At 43.6% G+C, this 24,408-nt stretch overlaps 1 protein-coding gene across 6 annotated transcripts in view; it reads right to left on the bottom strand.

The window, feature by feature from the left end:
- The window catches only part of SCUBE2 (signal peptide, CUB domain and EGF like domain containing 2), a 68,039-nt gene that overhangs the window by 19,589 nt on the left and 24,042 nt on the right, over positions 1–24,408 (bottom strand). For 3 of the 6 annotated variants that reach the window (XM_081540726.1, XM_081540728.1, XM_081540729.1), the window contains exons 7-16: positions 24,314–24,403; positions 19,749–19,865; positions 18,698–18,820; positions 15,942–16,058; positions 13,784–13,906; positions 13,241–13,357; positions 12,913–12,999; positions 11,131–11,235; positions 8,668–8,823; positions 8,065–8,271 (exon numbers count right to left, since the gene is read on the bottom strand). In XM_081540726.1, the coding sequence (XP_081396852.1) occupies positions 8,065–8,271; positions 8,668–8,823; positions 11,131–11,235; positions 12,913–12,999; positions 13,241–13,357; positions 13,784–13,906; positions 15,942–16,058; positions 18,698–18,820; positions 19,749–19,865; positions 24,314–24,403 (1,242 nt within the window). The remainder of the gene's footprint in view (positions 1–8,064; positions 8,272–8,667; positions 8,824–11,130; positions 11,236–12,912; positions 13,000–13,240; positions 13,358–13,783; positions 13,907–15,941; positions 16,059–18,697; positions 18,821–19,748; positions 19,866–24,313; positions 24,404–24,408) is intronic. The other 3 variants (XM_081540730.1, XM_081540731.1, XM_081540727.1) reach the window with 2 other exon arrangements.

The following is a 24,408-nucleotide window of genomic DNA, read 5'->3' as shown; positions in this document are numbered from 1 at the left end:
TAGTATATAATTTTAAAATAAGTAAACATTCATAAATTCAAAAGTATTTCACTCTGTGTGTGTGTGCATGTGTGATAAAACATTCAGCACCTCTAGGACAGGTAAGTTCAGAGGTTAGAGTTGTAGAGGGCAGTTTGGGAGTCACCAGCCTATGGTGGTATTTAAAGCTATTGCAGCACTGAATGAGGTCATCGAAGAGAGTTAAAAAAAAAAAAAGATAAGGGTGGGCATGGAGGACTGAGCCCTGGGATCCATGATGTCTAGAGATAAAAAAAAAAATTAGGGGACCCCCAGCATGGGAAATGAAAAGGGAGCAGCTGGTGAAGCAGGAAGAGAACCTGAGGTGTGTGTGGTGTGAACCCATGAGAAGAGTTTCCGGGAGGAGGGAGGGGTCAGCAGAGTCTGAGTGACAGCTGGCAACCTGGATTTGGTAACACGGAAGTTGTTAGTAATCTTGGGAAAAGCAGTTCCCCTGGAGACGTTGGGAATGAAAACCAGGTTGGTTAGGGTGGAGGAGAAAATGGTCAATGAGGAAGAAAAGACAAGGAATTTAGAAAAGTCTCTCAAGGAGTTTTGCTTGACAGAGGATCAAAGAAAGGAGGCAGGATCTGGAGAGAAGCAAAAGAAGTCAAAGGAGGATTTGTGTGGGTTTTAAGACAGGAGTAGGTTTGTGTGCTGTTGGAAATGATCCAGTAGAGAAGGAGAATTCTGAGATGCAGGGTCAGTGGGGACAAGAGCAGGAACATTGTTCTTGAGATGGTGAGAGGGAATGGGCCCTGGAGCCCCAGGGGAAGAGTGGGCCTTAGGAAGTAGCGTGGGCTGTTCATCCCTTTTAACAGGAGGCAAGTCAGAGCAAGTGTGGACAGATGCGGGGTAGGGGGATCAGTCTACACGTGGAGAGGTGACATCATTTTTCTAGACCCCCAACTGCCTGTGGACATTTCTGCCTGGGAGTCTTGTTGCAACTCAAATTCTACTTTCCCAAGGGGAATGCTTCTCTTCTCTTCCCCTGTCCAAGCCTTCATACCCCTCTGGCTTTACCCTCTTTATAAACAGCATCTCTACACTCCCAGTCACCAAGGCTCCAAACCACATTATCCCAGACTTCTCTTCTCCCTGCTGTAGCATCCTATACTTGGGTCCCTTTTGTCTGTCCCCGATTTTTTATCCCTATGGCACTAGTGTCCTTTGCTCCTCACCATCTCGTATCTAGATTACTGCAATAACCTTCCAGTGCACTCCCTTGCCGGCCGTTCCTCCTGGCCCTAGCTCTGTTATTACCAACAGATTCACCTTCCTAAAGTACTTCTCTGGCTGCTTCACTCCCTGCCTCAAAAGCCTCCTCGACTTGCCAACCTGCACTTTTCAGTGTCTTCATCTCAAACTCAGCCTTCAGTCTCCTTTTCTGTATGTGAGTTTTCATTCTTTCTCATGCCCTCTCAAGAGCCCATTTTTTTCCTGTTTTCCTATAAATCTTTTGATTATTTCTTCCCCAGTGATCACATTCATCTTACCATTCAATCAACCCACAGGCTCTTTGTCGGTGCCTCCTGCATATGAAACAGGGCTGGGTAAGATGCGGGATGTATGGGAAGAAAATGCAGGATTAGAGACCAAGTCAGAAACCTCTGAGCTCACCCCAACCCTTTCCTTGTCTCAGTCCCCAATCCAATTTATCAGCAAATGCTGTTCACATCTCTTCCTAAATATTTCTCTAATCCACTGTTGCTTTTCTACTCCATCTAGCGCCTTCATGTTCTCAATATCTCTTACGCAAAGCATTCAGAAGCTCCCAAATAGGTTTTTCTGCCTCCAGTCCTGACCCTCAATTCAGTTGGAGTGCTCTTTCTAGAATATAAATATGACCTTATGCTCCCTGATTAAAGCCTCTAATGATACCTGTCACCTACAGATAAACATAATCAAGGTCTCTCATGACTTGGCCATGTTTTCCCCACTAGCCTTGTTGCCCACCACATCCCACCTTCCACTCCAGGGTTAGTAATACTGAAATGCCAAAGATCCCCTGGGCACATCTTGCTGGTCCTCACTCCCCAAGGCTGTTCCTCTACTCATTTATGCATCATCTGTGCTCCTTTTAAAGCTCACGGAGGCTTTCCCTCTTTGGGGAAGGCTTCTCTGACTCTTACCTGGGAGGGTTACGACTTGAGGGATGCTATCTTACTTATTCAATCCTCCTCAGCACCCACCACAAAGCCGGCCCACAGAGGACTCACCATATGAGTTGGGTATGAGTAGGATAATCACAGGGCATAGGCAGTACCCAGGAGAGGTGAGAGTATTCAAATTGAGAGTTAGGAACATGGGCTCTTGAGTCAGACCCAAATTTTAATCCTGGCTCTGCCACTTGCTTGCTGTACGACATTGAGAAAACTGCTTACCTTCTCATGCCTTTGTTTCCTTATCTATAAAAATGGTATGACGCAGAATAGACTTGTGACAAAGACTAAATTAGAAGAGTTGTGTAAGGTGCTTAGGGCTTCCACGTGGCACTAGTGGTAAAGAATCCACCTGCCAGTGTAGGAGACATAAGAGACTTGGGTTCAATCCCTGGGTCAGGAAGATCCCCTGGAGGAGGGCATGGCAACCCACTATAGTATTCTTGCCTGGAGAATCCCATGGACAGAGAAGCCTAGTCGGTTATAGTCCACAGGGTCACAAAAAGTAGGATGTGACTGAAGTTACTAAACACGCACACAGGTAAGGTGCTTAACAAAGGGCCGAATGCATTAAGTGTTCAATAGATGTCAACGTTTTACTAAATTATGTTTTCTGAACTTTTTTAATTAAATGAATTTCCTATCAAGTCTAGGTGATAAATATTAGTTTAATATTGGTCTATATTGCTAATATGCCACTTACATTTTCCTTGATTTAAAACAGAAATTTTCCACCTGCTCAATTCCAAATAATTTCTCAGTTTTGAAAAAATTAAGAAGAAAATACTTGGCTTCTCCCTGCCTCAGGCCCTTTGCACATGCTGCTGTCTCTTCTGTTCAAGCACCCCCTGTTTCCACTGGGTTTGCATGTTCAGTTCCTCCTTCTCACTTAGGTCTCAGCTCAAATGCAACCTGCTCTGACAGCCTTCCTTGAATACCCTGTCAAGAGCAGAAATCTCTCCTCCCCTCTGACACTTTCTTTTCTATTATGTTCAATAGCACTTATAATTTCTGAAACTATCTTTTCCTTTACTTTTTGATTATCCATCTCTCTCCATTAGAATGTGAACTTCATAAAAGCAGGGTTTTCACCCATTATATTCTTACTGCTTCATCCCAAGTTCTTATTGTGGCACAGAGTGGGATCTCAATAAATTCTATTTGAATTAATTTTTCCCAACTGCTGCAGAAGAAAGCTACTACTATTAAAATTTGAATTAAACTTCTCTAATTTCTCAAGAACCCAGGTGCTAGAACACTTCCCAGTTTGCCAGTTGTCTTTTTAAAATTTCGGCAAGTTTCAACATAATCAAATACAAAAATTTATACTTTAGCAAGTATATTCCTTAAATAATGTATCCTTTATGAAAGGATAAATAGCTATGAAAGAAAAAGAGAAATCCAAGTCATTATTAATTTTTCTTTAGATACAAAGGACTTTATGAATTACTACGAGCTTGAGGAATTTGTTCCTTGGAGAATATAATTGCCATTTTATTTTTTTGCCATCTTGCTAAAATTGATCACAGATGGTACAAAGATCACTTGCAGAGCGGACTGTCCTCAAAGTCCTTAAATGCCAAGATAATGAGACTTTACTACATAAAATTATTATAAGAAAGAAAATGTTTGGTCAGAAGTGACTATGTTCTTTGATAAAATTTGGGGCTTTAAATTTTATTTTTTAAAAATTATGTTGGAAAAACAAAAACTTCAATGGAAAAATAGCTGAAGAAAATGGATATTCTCAGAAGAGGAAATCAAAATGGCCACAGACATATGACAGCATGCTCAGTTTTACTAATAATCAAAGAAAAACAATTTCAAATGACCATCATTTTTACTTGTCAGATTTGCAAAAATTAAAAAGATCAATAATATATAACCCATGTTACCAATGATGTGGAGCAATAAGTGCTCAATCACAATGTTGGAGGGAGTATATATTAGTATGTTTTTGGAGGTTGAGTTAGCAATATCTATTCAGTTTTAAACATGTACGTCCTTCAACCTGCAATTAAACATCTACAAGTCTATCTTCCAGAAATATTGGCCTGTGCACAAAAAGAATATTTATTGCAGCATTGTTTGTCATAGAAAAATTAAGAATAGCTTGATTAAATGGCACCATCAGGAGTATGGCTAATAAATACTGGTGTCTTAAAACAAACATAGACCAGGAAGCTTTAAAAGAAGTATGGTAGCTCCTCTGTTAGCACGGAAAGGTGGCCATGATCTACTCTGTAGTTAAAAACAATATGTAGCACTATTAAAATTATATTGATATTATTTTTACTGCTTTATCACACACAAACCTTCAGCCTATTTTTAATAAAGCAGCCAAAGTTATCCTTTTCAAACATAAGTCAGAACCTTGTTATCGCTTTGCTAAAATCCCTTCTCAGGCTTTTCTCTCACTCAGATTCAGAGTCCTCACCACACTTTCCACTCCCCACGGGATCTGGCCCTCTGCCTCTGCTCTGACTTTCTTCCTCCACCCTCCTTTCCTCAGCTCTCATCATCCTGGCCTTCTCCTCAGTACCTCGGGGTTTTAGTACTTGCTGTTTCCTTTACCTGGGACTCCTCCCCTAGATGTTCTCACTGCTAGTTCCTCCCATCCTTCACATCTCTTCCCAAATTTCACTTTTCAATGACCACAGCCCCTGAGCATAGTCTACATTTTGGCAGAGTACCTTCCTCCTCACCCCTCCCCTTTCCCTGGCATTTTATTTATTTATTTTTATTTTCTGGCTGTGCTGCGCGGCATGTCCAGGGATCAAACCTGCGCCCCCTGCATTGCAAGCGTGGAGTTTTAACCATTGGATCACCAGGGAAGTCCTGCCTCGGCATTTTCTATTCCACTTCCTTGCTTACTTGTTCTTCACTTCCTCACCACCATTTGCTATAGGATATACTTTCTTCTTTATTGGTTTGTGGTCTGTCTCCCTCTTCTAGAACTCTAAACTCTGCAAGGGCTGAGATTTTTGATCTTTTGTCTCATTATTGGATTCCAGCACCTAGAATAGTGCCTGGCACACATTTGGTGCTCAATAAATATTCATTGAATAAATAAATAAAATTTCATTTTTATATCTGCATAAAAACAGATGTAGAAAAATCCACAGCAAACTATTGACAGTGATTATTTCTGGAGAGTGGGGTTGGAAGCTGATTGGAAAATTTCCATCCTGTGTACATTTCTATATCATTTGAAACATGTACCACTTATAGGTAATTAAAAACTAAATAAAAAATATTTTAAAGGAAAAACATAATGGTCCCATCTCTCCTTCTAGGTGGCTCAAAACACTCTTTGGGCTCTTTTTTTAGAAACATAAATGGACAGTAGCTCACCAGACTCCTCTGTCCATGGAACTCTCCAGGCAAGAATACTGGAGTGGGTAGCCATTCCTTTCTCTAGGGGATCTTCCTGACTCAGGGATTAAACCCAGGTCTCCTACACTGCAGGCAGATTCTTTACCATCTAAGCCACCAAAGAAGTCCCACAAATCTTCCAGCAAACAAAAGCCCAGGACCAGACGGCTTCACAGCGGAATAAAAAAAAAAAAAAAAGAAGTCCCACAAATATAAAATAATTCCAAAAAAGAATTATCCTCAGTTTGTCTTCATTGCATGTGCTATCAGAGTTCAGAATATACTAGTAAGCCTCGTCTTTATGAGGTTCTAACATCATTAATGCAGGATTTCTCTAGTGGCTCAGGTGGTAAAGAATCTGCCTGCAATGCAGGAGATGTGGGTATGTGGGTTTGATCCCTGGATCAGGAAGGTCCCCTGGAGAAGGGAATGGTTATCCCCCCTCCAGTATGCTTGCCTGGAGAATTCCATGGGCAGAGGAGCCTGGTGGGTTACAGTCCATGGGGTTGGAAAGAGTCGGACACAAACACGCACACACACACACCCACACACACACCATGGTTTGCCATTGCCAGGAGTCTGCTGGGTAAAAAAGCTTTTCCAACTAATTCAACTGACCCCTCTTTATACCCACTTCCTCCCTCCAGCAGGAGGAAAGCGTCACTGGTAGTCTCTTGTGCTGTGTTCCTTAACATCACAAAATCATCAATGCTGCTGTCAGACAGGGTGAACCTGAAACGGTCCTGTGCAGGCTACAAAATTTATCCAGTGCTAGAGGGAGCTCTTGAGACAAGACACGTGGCCTCTGTTAGAAGTAAATCCAACCTAACTCGGCATGACAAGCATCTCAGGAACACATTCACACACACACAACAGCCACACTAACCTCATACTGTGTGTCTTCCACAAGTTGTCACAGTCGTGAGGCCTCTGTTAAGTAACTCCTGATCTGCACCGTGAGGTCTTTATTCCCCAGAAGCATACCCATAGTAGTATTAATAATATTCTCACTGGGAGTTGTCCCACAAGGCCCTTGACATTAGCTTTTTCTGAACTCTTAACTGGCCATAAAGGCTCCCTGGCGAGCTTGCAGGGCCTCTACCTCCAGCACAGCACTTGGGGGATGAGGGGGTACAATACATCTCTGAGAGGCCAGAAGCAGGACAGACCTGCCTGTCCCTGACAGTTTCTGCAGCTGACCCTGGAAACTAGAGCAGCAACAGCCAATTCTCATCACCATTTTGGTATGAAAACTAGAACTCTTCAAATTTTAAATGAGAACAAATCAATCAGCTGGGTTGTTTTTATCTTTTTTTTTTTTTCAAGAGAGTCAGCTGGAATGAGAGTTATGACTATTTGACAACAGCCCCTGGTAGACAGTTACCACTTGATTTTACACATGATTTCCAGTATGTTTTGGCAAAGCAACAGAATAGGGCTGTGGAGCTATTGCTGACAACTTTTCTGAACAAGTGCCTCTGGGCTTAGCTTTGCTTCTTTTGAAACACTGATTTATTACTGCTTAGCTCAAGCTTCATTTCTCAGGCCTTGTTCCCATAATGACACTTTAGAAAGGACATCACTTTACTCTGGAGGGGTCTGCTTATCAAAATTCACCTTTCTTTGGGACCAGAGCACAGGGTTTGGAGTAGGATCATCCATGTGACCTTGAGTGAGAATACTTACCCTTCTGAACTCCAGTTTGCTCTTCTGTAAAATGCAGATAATAATACTGCCTGGTCAGATGACTATAAGGATTAAATGAGGTAATGTAGATAAAATGCTTAGTGTTATGCCTGTCACAGGTGAAGCCTCAAATCATTACCATTATTACTATAAAGTGAGACCCTACTTTTCCCCCATCTAAGACCCTTTAAGGTAGAGTCTCCCATAATTGCCCAGAACAATCTCTCACAACAAACACACCTCAGGACTGACCACCTTGGAACTCCTGCCCAGATTCCTCTTGCCTGGAACTTCATCAGAAGCTTGGGCCATAGCTCAGGTATCTCATAAAGCAGCTGAGGATCCCTAGCCTCTCCCCTCCACAAAATTATGGACAAGACTTTGTTAACTGCCACCATGGGTCAAAACATAGGGAGATGATAGGGGAACTGTTGAGAGTGGAGTGTTGAGAAGGCTCAATGATGACTTATATTTGCAGTCCTGCCCCAGCTGGGGGACCACAGTACTTTGAAGACCACAGTCCCTCAGACCCTTAAAGGACAACCCTCTCTCTCCTCATCAGCCCTGCCTCTTCCATTCCATCCCTCAACTCAACCGACATTTACTAAGTGCCAGGCACTGCTCCTCGTGCTCGGGGGCTCCTGATCCAATAGGCAAGGGCAATACCAAGTGTAGATCTCAAATGAGGGTGAGGGTCCTGGGTGTTCTCTGGAAGGAGCCTGGGGAGAAAGGATGGGGCAGACTTGCTTATGGCTACCCTTAGTGTTTTTGGAGCTCAAGAGAGTTCTATTAGCAAAAATGTCCTGGCTAGCAGGCCACTCACCACATTGGTTTCCTCCATGGTCCTGGCCCATTCCACAGGACTCTATCTGGCGTTCAGATGTTCGGGGAGATTTTTTAGCCACTTCGAGGTTCATGCCTGAGAGCTGGAGGTGCAGCTGCTCCCTGTGGGCAGCCTTCCTGAGCGTGCGGATGGCCTTCCGGAGCCGCTTCTCTGTTCGCTTTACGATGCAACTGAGATCACAAGACGCTGCAGAAACCAGAGAGAGTGCAGTGGAGGGGAGTTCAGGCTGCCGCACGTGTCTGCTGGACTATGTCTAGACCGACTGCAGGGCCTACCAACACTCACAGCCCCCTGCAGACAGCGTGGGGAGAGACGTGGAGCTGGGCACCTAGCAGGCTGGGCAGCATTTGATTCAAACAGAAATTTGTTGGCCAAAATGGTAGCTTTGAGTTTTGATGAGGCAGATAAAATCATCAGGTTCCAAACCAATTCAGTGTAGTTTGGGGGTAAACAAACCAAAAAAACAGGAGATACTTAAGTGAATGTACGATTTCCCTTCCACAAGAATGATGAAGAGTGAAAGGCAAAGAAACAGGAGAAAGCTGTAAGAAGCCTGGTACCAGAGACTATTTTCGAACCAACCTGTCACCTCCTTTTGGTTAGTTTCAAGCTCAAACTCAACAGTGATAAACATTTCCTTAGGGGCGCTCGGTTGGCCAGGGCCTCCTGGGACTTGCTTGCCAGAGCTGCATGTAAGGTTTGCGTAGCGGAAGCTCTCTTTTACTGAGCTGTGCTTCTCTGTATGGAGAAACAAAATTATCGGAAGCCAAATCCTGGCAAAGCACTCGGCTGAACATTCACTCGAACTCTGTAAACATTTCATTAGAACAGCTCTCAGGGGACCAGATGATTAACTCCAGATGCCAAGACACTGCGAGCCCTCAGCCTGGAGCACGATGACATTATAATCTTGAAGAGCCAGTACTGCCTCCTATGTAACTTTACCATTTAGCTCTCGAAACTGATTTTCATGAACAGAAGCTGGATGTTTCTGAATCACCAGCCACATATGTGGAGGATGGGAACCAGAGGTTGTCTTCCCTTCCTGACTGGTGGTTTCCTAAGGTGCATTCATGTTCTCAGGGTTCATTTCTTTAAAGCTGAACTAGGATGCCTCAAGCAGGGGCTGAATCTTCAAGTAAAGAATGAGCACGGGAGTAGAAAGGAAATTAACTCCTGCTTTTAGGCAAACTGACCTTGGAGTAATTCCAACTCAAAGGGAAAGCTGGAAAGCACATCAACAGTGACGACTCATTTTGAAATAACAAGGAGCAATAAATGGCACAAAGAATCAACAGATCCAAACAGTCATGAAAGCACAAAGGATGGGAGTGAAGGTGTTATGCAACGTGGGGCTTTGGACATCCTGGTTTTTGACCCTCACTGCTCACTGCATGACTTCCACTGAATCTTTTGACTAATGATTGTTAACCAGAACCAAAGAGCAGATCCACATACTATCCACACAATGAACTAATCTCAATTGAACTGATGAATTATCTGTATCATGTTCTTCTCTTAACATTATAAGAATGTTCAAATCAGCAGGTCATCAGGGTCAAAGGAAGAAGAAGGCAAACTAATTTTTCCCTAAAGATCCATCATACCTCTCAAAAGGCTCACTTCAAATCTCAAACTGAACAGATGTCCATTATGAACCTCTTTCACTTTCTATTTTCCCATATCTATTTTTAAAATTTTTTATTTTGAAATAAGCTTAGATGTATAGGAAAGTTTCTGAGAGGGTACTCAGAGTTCTCACATACTCTTCATCCAGTGTTCCCTAATGTTAACACCTTATATTTACATGTATATTTATCAAAACTAAGAAATTAACATTAGCATAATACCATTAAGTGAACTAAAGACCAAATCTGTCTTTAGATAATGCTTTCACCCTCTGATTAAAAGTATAAATGCTCACTATTGGGGAATTTGGAAAATTCAGCAAAAAAATTAAAATCACTCATCATCCTTCCACCTAGATTTAACCCACTAATAAGGACATGGTGAGTTTTGTTTTTCTTCTACTTATGCTTTTTTTTGTTTTTGCACAGTTTAGGTTGTATTAGATATATAAAATGTGACTCTTTTTTCATCTTTATTACAACATTTTCTAATGTCATTAAACATTCTTTGAAAACCCATAATAGCTGCATAATATTCCATCAAGAAAACCCATAATTAATAGCTGTGTAATATTCCATCAAATGTTGCTGTTTAGTTGCTAAGTTGTGTCCAACTCTTTGCTACCTCGTGGGCTGTAGCACCCAGCCTCCTCTGTCTGTGGGATTTCCCAGGCAAGGATACTGGAGTGGGTTGCCATTTCCTTCTCCAATTCCATCAATGGAGGTGCCCAAATTAATCTTGGTTAGTTACTTAAAATAGGCAGCCAGATGTGACTACAGTGACTATGCTTTTATTTGTTTGTATGATTTATTTGAGGGTAGACTAGGGAAAGAACCCTCCCTAATACATGAATCCTGGTTTTTCTTTTATTCTCTAAAATTATTCTTTGAACTAATACTGGAAATGTGAGCTAGGGGAGAAAGAGGAATGTTGGATTCTGCTCTTTCCATAAAGCCAGGTCTACTTGGAAAGTATTTGTTCTGCTGAAGCCAATGGCATCACTGCCTCCAAAGACAAGATCCAACAGAAAAGCTGGATATGATATCTTTGTTCACCAAAGATGAACCTTTCTGAGCCAAACCTTTTTTCATTTCTTTGGATTATATTTTAAGCAAACTCTAAGAGCTAGAAATTTTAGCCCAATATGATCACAAGTTATTAATGCATCTTAAGCCCATATTGATTGCTATTAACTCACAGATTTCCCCAGAGGTTCACCCTCTGTATCTGGCAAAGGATGCCCTAATGTGTAACCCCAGGAGCGTATGGAGCTGCCAGGCAGGGGTCTTCTTTCTCTTGAGAAGAGAGTCCATGGAGAGTCTGAACCGTAGGATCCCGTCTGAAGGGCTCTGCTGGCTACAGATCCCTTCCCCGGCATGCAGACGCGCTCTCTGTACCAGCCATCTGATTCCATACCTGGGAGGACTGGTCGCAGACCCTCAGGAAACAGCTCAGCCTTTTTCAAACTACATTTGCCTTCATTTAGCTTAAAGGTTACACTTGTCCTGACGGTGGCGACATCTTCAGAAAGAAATAAGTGACAGAGGTTACCTTTGGAGGCAAAGGAATGAAAACCCCAGCGGGTAATAGCAAGTTGTCCATTTCTGGAAGCATACCCTGAGCCCCTCTCTTACACTGAGACCAAGGAAGACTGGGATCTGGGGGCACCCATGACCCTGGGACGAAGGGCACCAGGAGCCTCCTAAGAGTTACACTTGTCCCTACATCTAAGATGAATCCAGCGCTCAAACATAACAAAGGAAGGGCCAAAAACAGCCTCAGCAGTGAGATGAAAAATGAGGTCATTTCTGTGCCTTTCCAAGAAGGAAGGCCAGAATCCCCCAGTTCACATTCGGACAAGACAGGGGAGAAAAATGAGCAGGCAGGTTCTCCTCAATAAGTCTGTCCTGGGAGGACAGGTCTGAGGGAGCCACCATTCCAGACAAGGACAGCATCACTAAACATGGCCAGGACTCTCAGGGTCTGTGAGGGAGCAAGGGTTCTACTTTGAGGGCCTCACATAGAACATTCTGCTCTCCTTCCACAGTCAGCCTTAACCTTGTGTTAGACTCTGGAGCCGATGACCAGGATTCACATTCCAGCCCTTCGATTTGTGATGAGAACTTGAGTAGGTTACTCAGTCTCCCTAAGCCTCAGTGTCCTCATCCATAAAACAGACAGTCCCTACACTACTAAAGCTGTTATGAGAACTAAATGAGGTAATGCAAAACAAAACAAACAAAAAAATGTTTAGCCTACTGTCTGGTACATAGTAAGAACTGAATAACTGTTAACGATTTGCTTGCCCACCCTTAGGGTGGCCTTAATCTCCAAGTGAAACAGACCATAGTGTCCCCTCTGACTGGGTGCAAGTATCAGACAAGAGGAGCAGTGAAGGACAGTGCTCAAGACTCTGGATCCAGACTGCCTGGTCAAAATCCTGGCTCCACTAATGTCCCATCTGACTCACTTTTTGGATATGTTACTTCACCTCTCTGAACCTCAGTTTCTTCATCTGGTTAATAAAAAGAACAATAAAATGGCCCCAGAGGGCTGTAGTGTGGATTATAATAAATCAGCTCATACATGTTTTAACTGCTCCATCAATTCACACAAGCTGTTATTATCATGCTTTGAGCCTCTGTCTTTGCTTAAACATATAGTATGAACATCTAGAACCATTTCCTTATTTAGATATTCTCATGACATCATCACAAACCCGTCTAAATGTGGAAGGACGAGGCCTCTGAAAAGCTTTAAACGTTACTCTTTGTCTTTTGATAAACCGTAAAGGGTTTGGGCTTCTTTCTCTGGACAGGATCCTTGCTCCCCTGTCACGCTCGTGTCTCACCAATGCCATGCACCCCAAGCACATGTTTCCTGCTGGGCCTCTGAGATGCTCTATGGTACAGGGAGCTGGGGAGACCTGAGTCTCCTGGCCCTGGAGCTATGTGGTCCTCTGCCCAATATGATGACCCACCAGGGCTGCAGAGTCTCCTGACAAGAGTGGACACTCAGTAAGTGTCTGCTATGTGGTGAGTCAGATTGCAGGCACTGAGGCTGCAGGCAAGAACATCCTGTAACATGCTCGTGATTAGGAGAAAAGAAAACAAAGCCAACGCCCAAGAACAGCACCCCACAAATGAAGCCCATTGAACACAGTGAGCCCCAGAGACAACACACAGATTTGGTAATTACCCCCGAAAGCGGAGTCATTTGATTTTTGCTGTTTGCTCCTGAGAAGAGAGGAAGAGCCGCAGGTGACAGAATAGGCCTCTTGCAGTCCTGACAGACAGAAGGTGGATTGTCAGCATGTGGGCGAGGTTACAGCCTCTCCTGCCGGGAGCTCAAGACCCCTCCTGCCCCCACTCCATGTGAACCACTAGAAAAAACCCCCAGAACACAGGGTCTCAGAGCACAGGCCTCCAGGGGTCAGGGAGCAGCCAGTCAAATACTTAGAAGACCTGTGAGGGCTTCTAACACCTCGAGCCAGGAAGGCCTGGCCCCAGGCCTGGGACCCACTCACCTGGAGAGAGGTGAATGCCCGAGTGACATCTGAGGAAGCACCTGTCTCCTCCACCACTCTTACCGCACTGCAGGGACACGTGGGGTGACAGGCTAGTGGGCAGGCCCCCCTTCACTTCTAGACAGGACAAAATGCAGACACTTACAGAAAGAGAAGGACACTTCCTGGTGAGACCAGGCCAGCTGACTACCACACACCGAAGACCCAAGCAAAGAAGGCAGCGCTGATGCCCAGCCCAAAACACAGACACCCACTTATTCCCCACCACTTCCCCCCACCAACCCAGGGTAAAGGAGCTTCTGGTTTGCTATTCTTTTCATATGGAAAAGCAACCAACAGAAGTGAGTTCCAACCTACACTGAAGCACAGAAGGAAACACCAAAGAGCCTGCAAAGTATCTCCTGTTTTTGAACTATTTAAAGATGGGCTGCTGCAGCTGAGGGGAGGAGAGTTCAGTAGAGGGCTGACCGGCGCACGCCGGGTCTAGTGGGGCGTGGAGAGAACTGCTGGGCTGCACTGAGCCTGAGCCGTGGGGACTCTTACCCACACAGTCCTTTTTATTCCAGTGGAGCTTGTACCCAGAGTGGCACTGGCATTCGTAGCTGCCCATAGTGTTCACACAGACCTGCTGACAGCCTCCGTTGTTGACGCTGCACTCGTTGGTGTCTGGGAAGTAAAACACTCTCCTGTCACAGCCGTCTGTCATTGACCAGGCTGACAGTATCCCTCCATGGAGGAAGAAGCAGGAGGGGAGTCACGTGACTGAAACTCACTAAGGGAACGTGCTGATTGCCTTCAGAACGTGCACTTGGCACAAGGTGACCCACTCCCCATTCAGTGGATTTCCTGGCAGGAGCCTCACCAGGATGATCTCAAGTTCCATTCTTGACCAAAGAGTTGCCTCAAGGAGCACATTGAGAAAGGGTCACACTCTACTCCCAGCGTCCAACTCAGCCACAGCACAGGCTCCCAAGTTAAAACTCCACTGTCTTCCTGAGTTACATCCCAAGGGAGATAAAGAGAATGAGGATTCCCCACTTGATAGTTCATAAAGTGGGGTATAGATAAGAAAAATGCCCATGTACCACAAGTAGAGAGTCTGTGTGCTACAACCAAGACCTGATGCAGCTAAATAAATAATAAAATTTTAAAAAATAAAGCAGTTATGCTGTCAAAATTTTGGCATTAAAAAAAAAAAAGAAAAATGATGTGCACTGGATTGTAGCCATGAAATTAAAAGACGCTTACTCCTTACAAGGAAAGTTATGACCAACCTAGATAGCATATTAAAAAGCAGAGACATTACTTTGTCAACAAAGGTCCGTCTAGTCAAGGCTATGGTTTTTCCAGTAGTCATGTATGGATGTGAGAGTTGGACTATAAAGAAAGCTGAGCACTGAAAAATTGAGGCTTTTGAACTGTGGTGTTGGAGAAGACTCTTGAGAGTCCCTTGGACTGCAAGGAGATCCAACCAGTCCATCCTGAAGGAAATCAGTCCTGGGTGTTCATTAGAAGGACTGATGTTGAAGCTGAAATTCCAATATTTTGGCCAACTGATGCGAAGAGCTGACTCATTTGAAAAGACCCTGATGTTGGGAAAGATTGAAGGCAGGAGACGAAGGGGACGACAGAGGATGAGATGGTTAGATGGCATCACCGACTCGATGGACATGAGTTTGGGTAAACTCCAAGAGTTGATGGTGGACCGGGAGGCCTGGCGTGCTGTGGTTCATGGGGTCACAAAGAGTCAGACACAACTGAGCGACTGAACTGAACTGAACTGAATCCCCATCAACCTGAGACTGAGTCCAAGTTGGAAGGTGACTCCAACTAAAACATAGATACATATTCACATTCAGGAAACATTTCCTTGAGCTTTCTTGATGGACTAGAGGAGTATGTTTTCAGCCATGACAGTTATGTGTTGAAAAGGAAAAGAGAAACAACACTATGGCAAATCACTACTACCCATTCTTCCTAAGGACATAGGACACAAGGATCGGGTAGGAAATACTTAGACCAGTGGTTCCCATATCCTCAGATCCCCAAAATCACCTTGGAAGTCTAGCCATTTAGAATAAGAATCAGAATGCGCATTCTCAAAGATTGCTAAATGCATCTGATGATTAGAGGGTGCACAGTGACACCAAATCTGACTTGGGCTATAGTCTACCTGGCCATAAGGTCATGAGACATCAGAAGATGTTGCTTCAAGGGCTCAGAGCAGAGAGATAGGGTCTGTAGTCCCACTTCCAGCTGACAGACCTGCACGAAGACCAGCTCAGAGAGCCCCACAGCCAGCCCCTATGCACAGTAAGACTGTGGAATCAGTTGGTGCGCAGCCAAGCTCCTCTGAGGACTGTGACTTTACTCTCTGTTGGGAAGTTCCAGCAGACAGTGCATCAGCTCCTGAGAGACCCTCCATTCTCTGAGTACAACAGCATCAATAAAGTCCATAAAGCATTCATCGCTGAAAGAGCTCAGCTCTTCTGTCTGCTCCATTTCACACTTGATGAATTAAAGGCATAAACGTGAGAAGATTTCCCATAGCAGATACTTCCCTTGAGTTGAGGGACTCCCTACTACTGTTAAGTGACTGGTGTGTCCGGTCCAGCTCCCAAGGCAGAAAAATTGGCCCCAATCTCAGGAAACCTTAGGAGTAAGGCCCAGCCTCATCTGACTCTAGACGGACTCTGCTCACCTCCGCAGTGGGTAAAGCCATAGAGGGTGTACCCTTCGTTGCAAGCACATGTGAAGGTGCCCGGGTAGTTGATGCAGCTGTGGTCACATGTCCTATCCAGAGAGCATTCATCCACATCTGTAATTGTCAAAGGGAGAGGGGAGCTGAAACTGACTCTGAGGGACAAGTGGAGAGAAAAACATGCTTATAAGAACACTAGCTGCTGACCAATAACAAAAACAACAGAGCAAAGAATTATCTATCAGCTCTCCCTGCTCACTTGTATTAAAGAAAGTGTTGAGCAACCCACAATAAGTCTATTCACAGCCATGACCCTTATTTCCAAGTGCTATTGCAAACTAAAAAGCTCAGTGGGTCTCTCTCACCCATGCTTATTTGCAGGGCTGAGCAATTTAAGATACTGAAATGAAGTCAAGTGAAATAACATACCTAAAAGTGAAAGAGAAGAGCAAGTCGCTCAGTCATGTCCAACTGTTTGTGATAGCATGGACTGTGGCCCACCAGGATCCTCTGTCCATGGAATTCTCCAGGCAAGAATACTGGAGTGGGTTGCCATACCCTCCTCCAGGGGATCTTCCCCACCCAGGGATCAAACCCTGGTCTCCCTCACTGCAGGCAGATTCTTTACCATCTGAGCCATCAGGGAAGCCCTAACATATCTAAAAATGGTTTGTAAACTATTAAGGTGCTGCCTGTGCGTTATTACTATTCTATTACTAATTGGTAAAAGAGCCATAGTAATGTTATAAGCTATAGACAATTAAAAAGAGAAAATGAGCTGGAGATATCTCTTTTGGGTCTAGCCAGAATTTGCCTTCTGGCCCCAGGAGGCCAGCTGATTCTGAGTTTTAATGCCCTCTGCACTAAAAAAAAAAAAAAAAATACATTAACATCCTCAGTAATTTTCTATTGCAGACACTGAAATGTGGTGATTAAGCACCAAACTAGATCCTCTTGGCCAATCCTTTGACTTTGTTTCTCCCTCCTGTTTCAGTCCCAGGAGACCCCTCCCTTCCTGGTTCAGTATGGAAGCCTCCTTGGCTTCAGTTGAGGTCATGGAAACTAGCCTCAGGAGGCTGCATTCGTCAATCTAATCATCTCTTCTTCCCTGGTCTGTTCTCACATCTTTCCTGTACACTGGAATTCCAGTGTTTCACTTTCTCAACTCTTGGGAAGATTTTAACAGTTATGACTCGTGTCCCCAGACAGACAGACCAGGACCAGGGCAGGACTCAGTGCAAGCCAACTAGACCATTGCTGGATCCCTTTTTCAACACCAACTGTGCCATGAGAAACTTTGTTAATAAAAAACAAACATTTGGAAGGAATTGGAGGAATGAAAAACATGAAATAAAAAAGGGCAAAATCTTACAAAACCTCTTCATCCATAACTTTTCCCAGAAGTCCTGGCCATTTCTTCAGTAAGTTTGTTCTGTGCAAATATTTGTCCTACCAAGACTCATTAGTGAAAAATGAGAAAAAGTCTATTTGCTCTGTAGCAATTGATGTCATTCTATGAATTCTGTTATTAATATCAGCCAGTTACTGAGAATGTGGGCTTGTTCGGTAGCTAACTTTCGCTGCTCACAAAGGGCTCTTGCTTTGCCAAAAATAATGAGATCACTTTTCCAATTCCTTTTTAATGTGTTTACACAGGTTAAATAGTATTTCTTGCTCTATACATTATGAAACATCATGTGGAACAGTAAATTTTCTTTCCAAGTCAAACAGAAGAAAATCATGCAGTAGTTATCTAAAATGAACTCGCTGACTTTAAAGGGAGCTAAATGTGAAGAGTCTGACAAATTATGTATCAAGAAGGAAAAAAACCAAGGGAGAAACTTAAGATTTTAAGATCATAAGATTTTTTAAAAGTAATGTTGCATCTTTATTATCTGAAGTGAAATCAGATTTTTTTTCTGATTTTTATTTAATTCTGGGACTTCTAACAAAGTAAGTTAGGCTGTTCTTATACTCAGAAATGAAACAGGAATAAATGCCAGCACATCGTTCCTGTGCGTTTCTTTCTGCATGTCAATAGGGCATAAAAGGTGCTCATCTGGAAATATAAATGATGCCCCCTCAACCTAAAACAGCTTATTGCTGTCCAAAACAATTATTAATATCAATAACAGCTACCCAGAGAAGTTCCCTTAAAACATCCCTTATGTGGGAAGAATGTGTCTGAGAAGGGGTTTGACATCCTGCCCAAGGACTGCCCAGCCTCTCCTCCACTCAATCCCCTCCCTCCCTCATCCCCTACCCTTGCCCCAAACACCAAAGGCTGGTCATTCAAACAAGGCCTATAAGAAAGGGACCAATTAGTTGACCCCAACTTTTTGCTGAGAAAAGATATGTTAATTAAATCAACATCTTTTTGCCACCAAATTTTGTTAGGAAATCCATAACACTCAAGGAAGTTTTAGAAAAGGGAAAGTATTCATAATCTCAACCCTCATACAACCCTGCTTGCATTCTGTGATCCATTTCTAGCAGCAAGCTCTGGGCTGTAATCACACCACACAGGTTCTTTGAGGAGTTCTCTAATCATCAACAACTGAATTTCCAAAATATACCTGTGAGCTACCTCATGCTTTTATTTTACCTAACAGATGAAAAAAGTGAAGCACAGGCTGGAGGGTGGATTAACGACTCCGTTGGGAAGCCCACCGAATAGGTCTCGGCCGGACTGAGGTTTCATCTTCTCCAATCCAACCAGTGGGCACTGCAGGGCACGGCTATGTTTCAGCACATACCTTGGCAAGACTTCTCATCTGTTAATAATTTAAATCCCTTTTTGCAGCTGCAGTCAAAACTGCCCACGGTGTTTCTGCAGAAATGATCACACCCTCCATTGCGCGTCTGGCACTCATCAATATCTGTAACAGGCAAGCATCGGCAAATCAGACAGCGGTACTTGCCTTGTTAGCCACAAATCCCTGAAGTGCTATTGTGTGTGCTTCATTATTCTCTGAAACAGAAAGAGACCCATAAAAGCATTTAAGGATGTTTACTGATGTTTTCCATCTTACACAACTTCTCTTGCCTGGCTTAACCCATTTTGAAAGACAAGTGCCTCATCCCCTGCAGAATTCGGACTTTCGCTGCCCTTTTCTTAACTGGCATTCAGGAAACAAACAAAGGGAAAACGGGGATGCCCTATTACTTTCTCATGCCGGCACAGGTCTCTCAAGATGAGATGGCTTCCTTTCCTGTACTTCCCATTCCAGTTTAATGATTCAAACTATAAGGAACTAGAATATTTGTTTTGGCAAATTACATAACGACTAAATAGCCTCAATGATTTTAAATGATTTCTGATACTTGATTAATCTTATCTTTTCTCAGTTTCATCTGGTAACTGTTTATCTACTTTTTTTTAAATCACATTAAAGAACGAAGCCTTTGTACTCTTGCCCATGAAATACTAAGTCACTGGGGTCTCTATTCATTACTACATGTTAATGGTACATTCATTAAGTTCTCTGGATAACAATCTTGGCTGTTATTTATGATAGGATGATATTATCTCCTGGAAATGAATGTTTCTGTGAACAACTGCTTTTTTCTAATAAGGCCACTGCCTGAAATGGATCATGCCTGTAGAAACTGACCTTCTCTACAGTTACTGTAATTAAGTCAATTCTAATTAAGCTTCCTCAATTATAACCTTCTACCAGCCTAGGGAAGAAACGCTTCCTTTTGATCAATATGAATCATAAGCAAATCTGGAGTCGCTCAGGAGGCGTGGAGGGGGAGAACTGCCTTTATTCCCCCAGGTGAGCTGCATGGAGAGGCCCAGGCTACCTTTACAGGTCTTTCCATCCATCTGGAGCGTGAAGCCGACGGGACAACTGCAATGAACCCCTGTCGAAGTATCCTTGCAGGTGCGGTCACAGCCTCCATTGTTGACAGCACATGTTTCTGCCAAGGAGGTAAGAAAGGGGCAGTTAGCTTCGTAGAGAAGTGCTGACACAGCTGGGAGGAAAGGGACATCCGTGCAGTGGTAATACTTGACAAAAATTCATGAACATCAGGGAGTGTGTGGGGTACTCACAGCCATACCCCAAGCCTCTGCCACCCACAGGTGAGTTAGAGGAAGAGCAAGTGCCGCTCCTTCCCATCGCCTAGCTACATAAGTGACATTGGGACTTCCCTAGCGGTCCAGTGGCTAAGACTCTGCGCTCCCAATGCAGGGGACCCAGGTTCAATCCCTGGTTGGGGAATTAGATCCCACATGTGGCAACTAAGAGTTCACATGCTGCAACGAAAGATCATATGTGCTGCAACTAAAAGACCTCACATGCCACAACTAAGATCCAGAGCAGCCAAATAAATAAGTGACATCTCCCAAGGAGGCCTGACAGGATGACAGGGGGGACAGATGCCCTTGCCAACCTGCTTTCCTCTCTACTGGCAGATGTGAAAACATTGAAGTTCCCGGCAAGTGTGAAGACACTAAAAGACTTGAAGACACTAAAGAACTAAATGTTCTTTAGTGAAGACACTAAAGGGGTTGAGTATGACAACCTCTTCTAGCAGGCTAGATGTGAATACAGAACAGAGCCAAGGGGGATGTTCCTTCCTTTAACCTGAACCTTCTCTGTTCATTGTGTGTTATGGGCAAAGTGAGAAAGAGGAAATATCACCCATCCCAGCCCTTCCCTTCCTACAGACCAATAACTTCCTCTGGCAATTGCCTAGTAACTCAGATTAGAAGTTTACCTTTCCTTGAAAGGAGAAAGACCTGTTATGGCTATGTGAAAACTCAGCTGCAGTTATTAAATCATATCTGTAGAGATGAGGAACAACAAGGTAACAACCTTTTAGCTCTGCATTCATTCCAAGTAATACACAAATGCTATTCAACATTCATTCAACTGTTAGTATTTAGCTATCCAGAAACTGACTTTACCCCCAAAACTACCTCTTTGTGAAGCCTTGGGGGACAAACTTAATTCTGATTAAATATGACAGATAGAACAAGAATGTTTATCTCTGTTTCCTCTCCAAACCTCACTAAAATGAGAGTAAATAAAATTTTAAGCATAAATCCTTAAAGAGAAATAAAGTAGAAAACAATAGATGAAAGATGTCAAATCTTCCAGAAGTGGCATGTCAATGGAGGAACGGTAACTAGCACTTAAACCCTGGCAGTCTGCAGAGAAATGCCAATAAGTGGTCAGTTCGTGTGAGCCACAGAATCCCAGAGGGGCTTGGGAATTGGAAGCACTGAAGTTACTCGAGAGGCAGAGGTGAGGATGGAGTTAAAATATGAAGACTGATTTGAGAGTCCATATAACAAATAAGCCCCCAGATGCCATCTTAATTCCATAGCCCATACCTCATCCCTATTCGGGCTAAAGCAGATTAATATATTCTCTGAAAGAGTCAGACCAGAGAAACCCTGGACTCACGGGCACCAGAAATAGCAGAGTAAGGAAGGGAAGACGCTGTCAGGTGAAAGTCTATACTGTGAAAAGAGTGGTATCTCACTTCCACCCTCTATCCCCCTAGTTCCTGTGACGCTGGCAGCCAAGCCTAAATAACCCCCGCAGGAGACTGAAGGATTCCTCTCCAGTTAAACTGACCTGCCCAAGTAAAAGACTTGCAGATATTGGCATTTGAAGATCTCCAGATGAAATGACTAAGCCACTGCCTAGTCCACCAAGCATAAAGCCTACCAGTTGATAGATTATCCAAGTGGGTTTTCAATATTCCACTTTTAAATATGAAAAGTCAGCCGAGGATCACCAGACATTTCAGGAGAGCCTCTAGTATGAAATAATACACCAAGTCAAAGAAAAAAGGGAGAAGGAATCTGGGGAAAATAAAGCTTAACACAGGGGAACAACAGAGAAGTTAGAAAATCTTATCATTAATTTCCTCAGGGAGGTAAGAAAACCATCCATGAAATAAGAACAAGTTCCAGCAACAAAAGACCAAAGTAAAGTCCTTGAAAAATTAAAATATGAAGGCTGAAATTTAAAAAGAACCCTACAGAAAATTTAGGGGAAAAAATGAAGGATCTCCTAGGAACTAAATATCAAGAAGAGAAAAGAGAAGTAAATTTGAGGAGCAAACCAGGAGTTACAATAGTTAACTAATAAGAGTTTCAGAAAGACTGAGAAAAGTAAAGAAAATTATTGAAAGAAAAATAAAAGAAAATTTCTTGGAACCTGGGGATGGGAATGTCCCTCTTGAAAAGGCCTGTTGAGTGCTCAGTATAACAGGTGAGACAAATCCTTCAGTGGGGGACACTATCATGAAATTTCAGATCACCAGGGACAACGTTAAGACCCTGAAAACACCCAGAGAGAAGCTCTTATAGGTTTCACACAAAGAATCAAGAATTAGACTTCTGGAAAGAACACTGAATGTTCAAAACAATAGAGCATTATTCAAAACTCTGGCAGAATATTATTCCCAACTTTGAACTCTATACTAAGCCAAATTCTTAAGAAAGGGGGAAGGCAAACTATAAAGGCATTTTCAGGTATGCCGAGTTTTAAAAAAAAATCTCTATCTACCCTTGCAAACTAACAAAACAGAAGCCATGGGATCCAGCAAAGCAGGAGCATCGGGAAGAGAATTCCCAAGTAGGTGCTCCAGGAAAGGCCAAGATGACAGATATGCAACTGGCCCAGGAGTGAGGCCCCACTGGAGCAGGGTGGAAGCCTCAGAAGGGATTTTTTTGTAAAAAATGAAATTGGAAAGTTATCTGCTGTATTTGAACACATTGTAAAGGGTTTCAGAGCTCTGCCAGAAATTTGGAAAAAAAAAAAAATGGTAAGAGGTACTTCCCTCATAGCTCAGTTGGTAAAGAATCTGCCTGCAATTCAGGAGACCCAGGTTTGATTCCTAGGTTGGGAAGATCCCCTGGAGAAGGAAATGGCAACCCACTCCAGTATTCTTGCCTGAAGAATCCCATGGACAGAGGAGCCTGGCAGGCTATAGTCCATGGGGTCACAAAGAGTCAGACACGACTTAGCGACTAAACCACCACCACCACTAAGAAAACAAAGAAAATATAATTACAGCACATTACATGACTCAGGGGTGAATCATATTTAGATATTCATAATATGTAAACACATATGTTGATAAATTACGATAGAATGATGAAAGATTGCGGGCAGGAAAAGAAGAGTGTGACAGAGGATAAGATGGTTTGATGGCATATTTAAAACCGACACATCAAGGGAATTCCCTGGCAGGCTAGTGCTTAAGGCTTCGTGCTCTCATCACCTAGGATGCAAGTTCGATCACTGGTCAGGGAGCTAAGATCCCATGAGCCATGTGGTGCAGGGGAAAAAAAAAAAACCTGACATCAAGAAATAACTATGTACACTTCCCTTTTCAGAAATATGAGGTAGGGTAAGTCAGGAGAAGAAGAAACAGCCAGGAGAATTAAAAATTGTGGCCGCTGGCAAATGGCAAGTTATGAGACAAGGAAATGATCTATTTCATTAAAAGTACTATTAAGTACTAATTAACTTTTTAAGGTTTTTATATTATTCATACATACTGTTTCTAAGGCAATTAAAAATAATAATTTTAATAGGGCAGAGCAGAAAACAGTTCAGAAATGTCACCTGCCTGGTAACCAATGGCTGCTTAATATCTTACCTGACCGTTACATCCAGAAGCTATCAAAAGATCAGTTTCATTTAGGTCAAGCCAAGCTTTCTCCAGAATAATAACATCAAAGGATCTGCTTGATTCCCGTCCCCACAGCCAAGGCTGAACGTCTGCTGTCTGTTGCCTCCAGCTCCAGCGGACCTGCTGGCAGACTTCCCCATATCCCTCAGCCAAGTGCCACTCTTCTCCATTCATCTCTCCTGCCATTAACACGGGCTGAGTCTGAACTAGAAGACTCAGTGGACAAAAAACCAGCCAAAGTGCCATGCTAAGCAGGGGCTGCCCAAAATGCTTCTCTCTTCAGAGTTACTCAGAGTGAAGGGGATCTGACATGTACTGACCACCCACTAAGTCCCAGGCAGTGGACTCTGAGCACTTTGGCATATTATTGTCTTAACTGAGCTTCCTGATAGCCCGAAGAGGTCAACTGTATTACATCCATTTTAGAGGAAGACCAGGACACAGTTTGCCCAAGTCCCACAGCAAGTTTCAGACGCTAACCAGCTACGCTGACGGCTGGACCGACGTTCTTCCCACCAGACCAGGGGTCCTGGATGGTGACTCAGCAACAGCAATGAGTGGAGAACAGACACATCCCAGCTGGACAGGAGCTGCTGACTCCGGTCTAACTGGTCTGGGGCACGTGGCCCCAGGTTCAGTCCTGAGGCTGTAAGTTGGGGAGGGAAAGGGACAATGCAGTGGCTGGGCTGGGGGGGATGTGAGGCGCCTACCCATGAGCAGCCGCCGTTTCACCCGTTTATCCCCATCCGCTATGGATGTGGCGTTGCTCTCCGTCACCTCCAGGGCAATGTTCTCTCGCTCTGCA

This window comes from Giraffa tippelskirchi, chromosome 11 (assembly GCF_054371585.1).
Source record: "Giraffa tippelskirchi isolate mGirTip1 chromosome 11, T2T-mGirTip1v1.2.pri, whole genome shotgun sequence".
NCBI lineage: Eukaryota > Metazoa > Chordata > Mammalia > Artiodactyla > Giraffidae > Giraffa > Giraffa tippelskirchi.
This window is presented reverse-complemented; position numbering and strand designations above follow the sequence as displayed.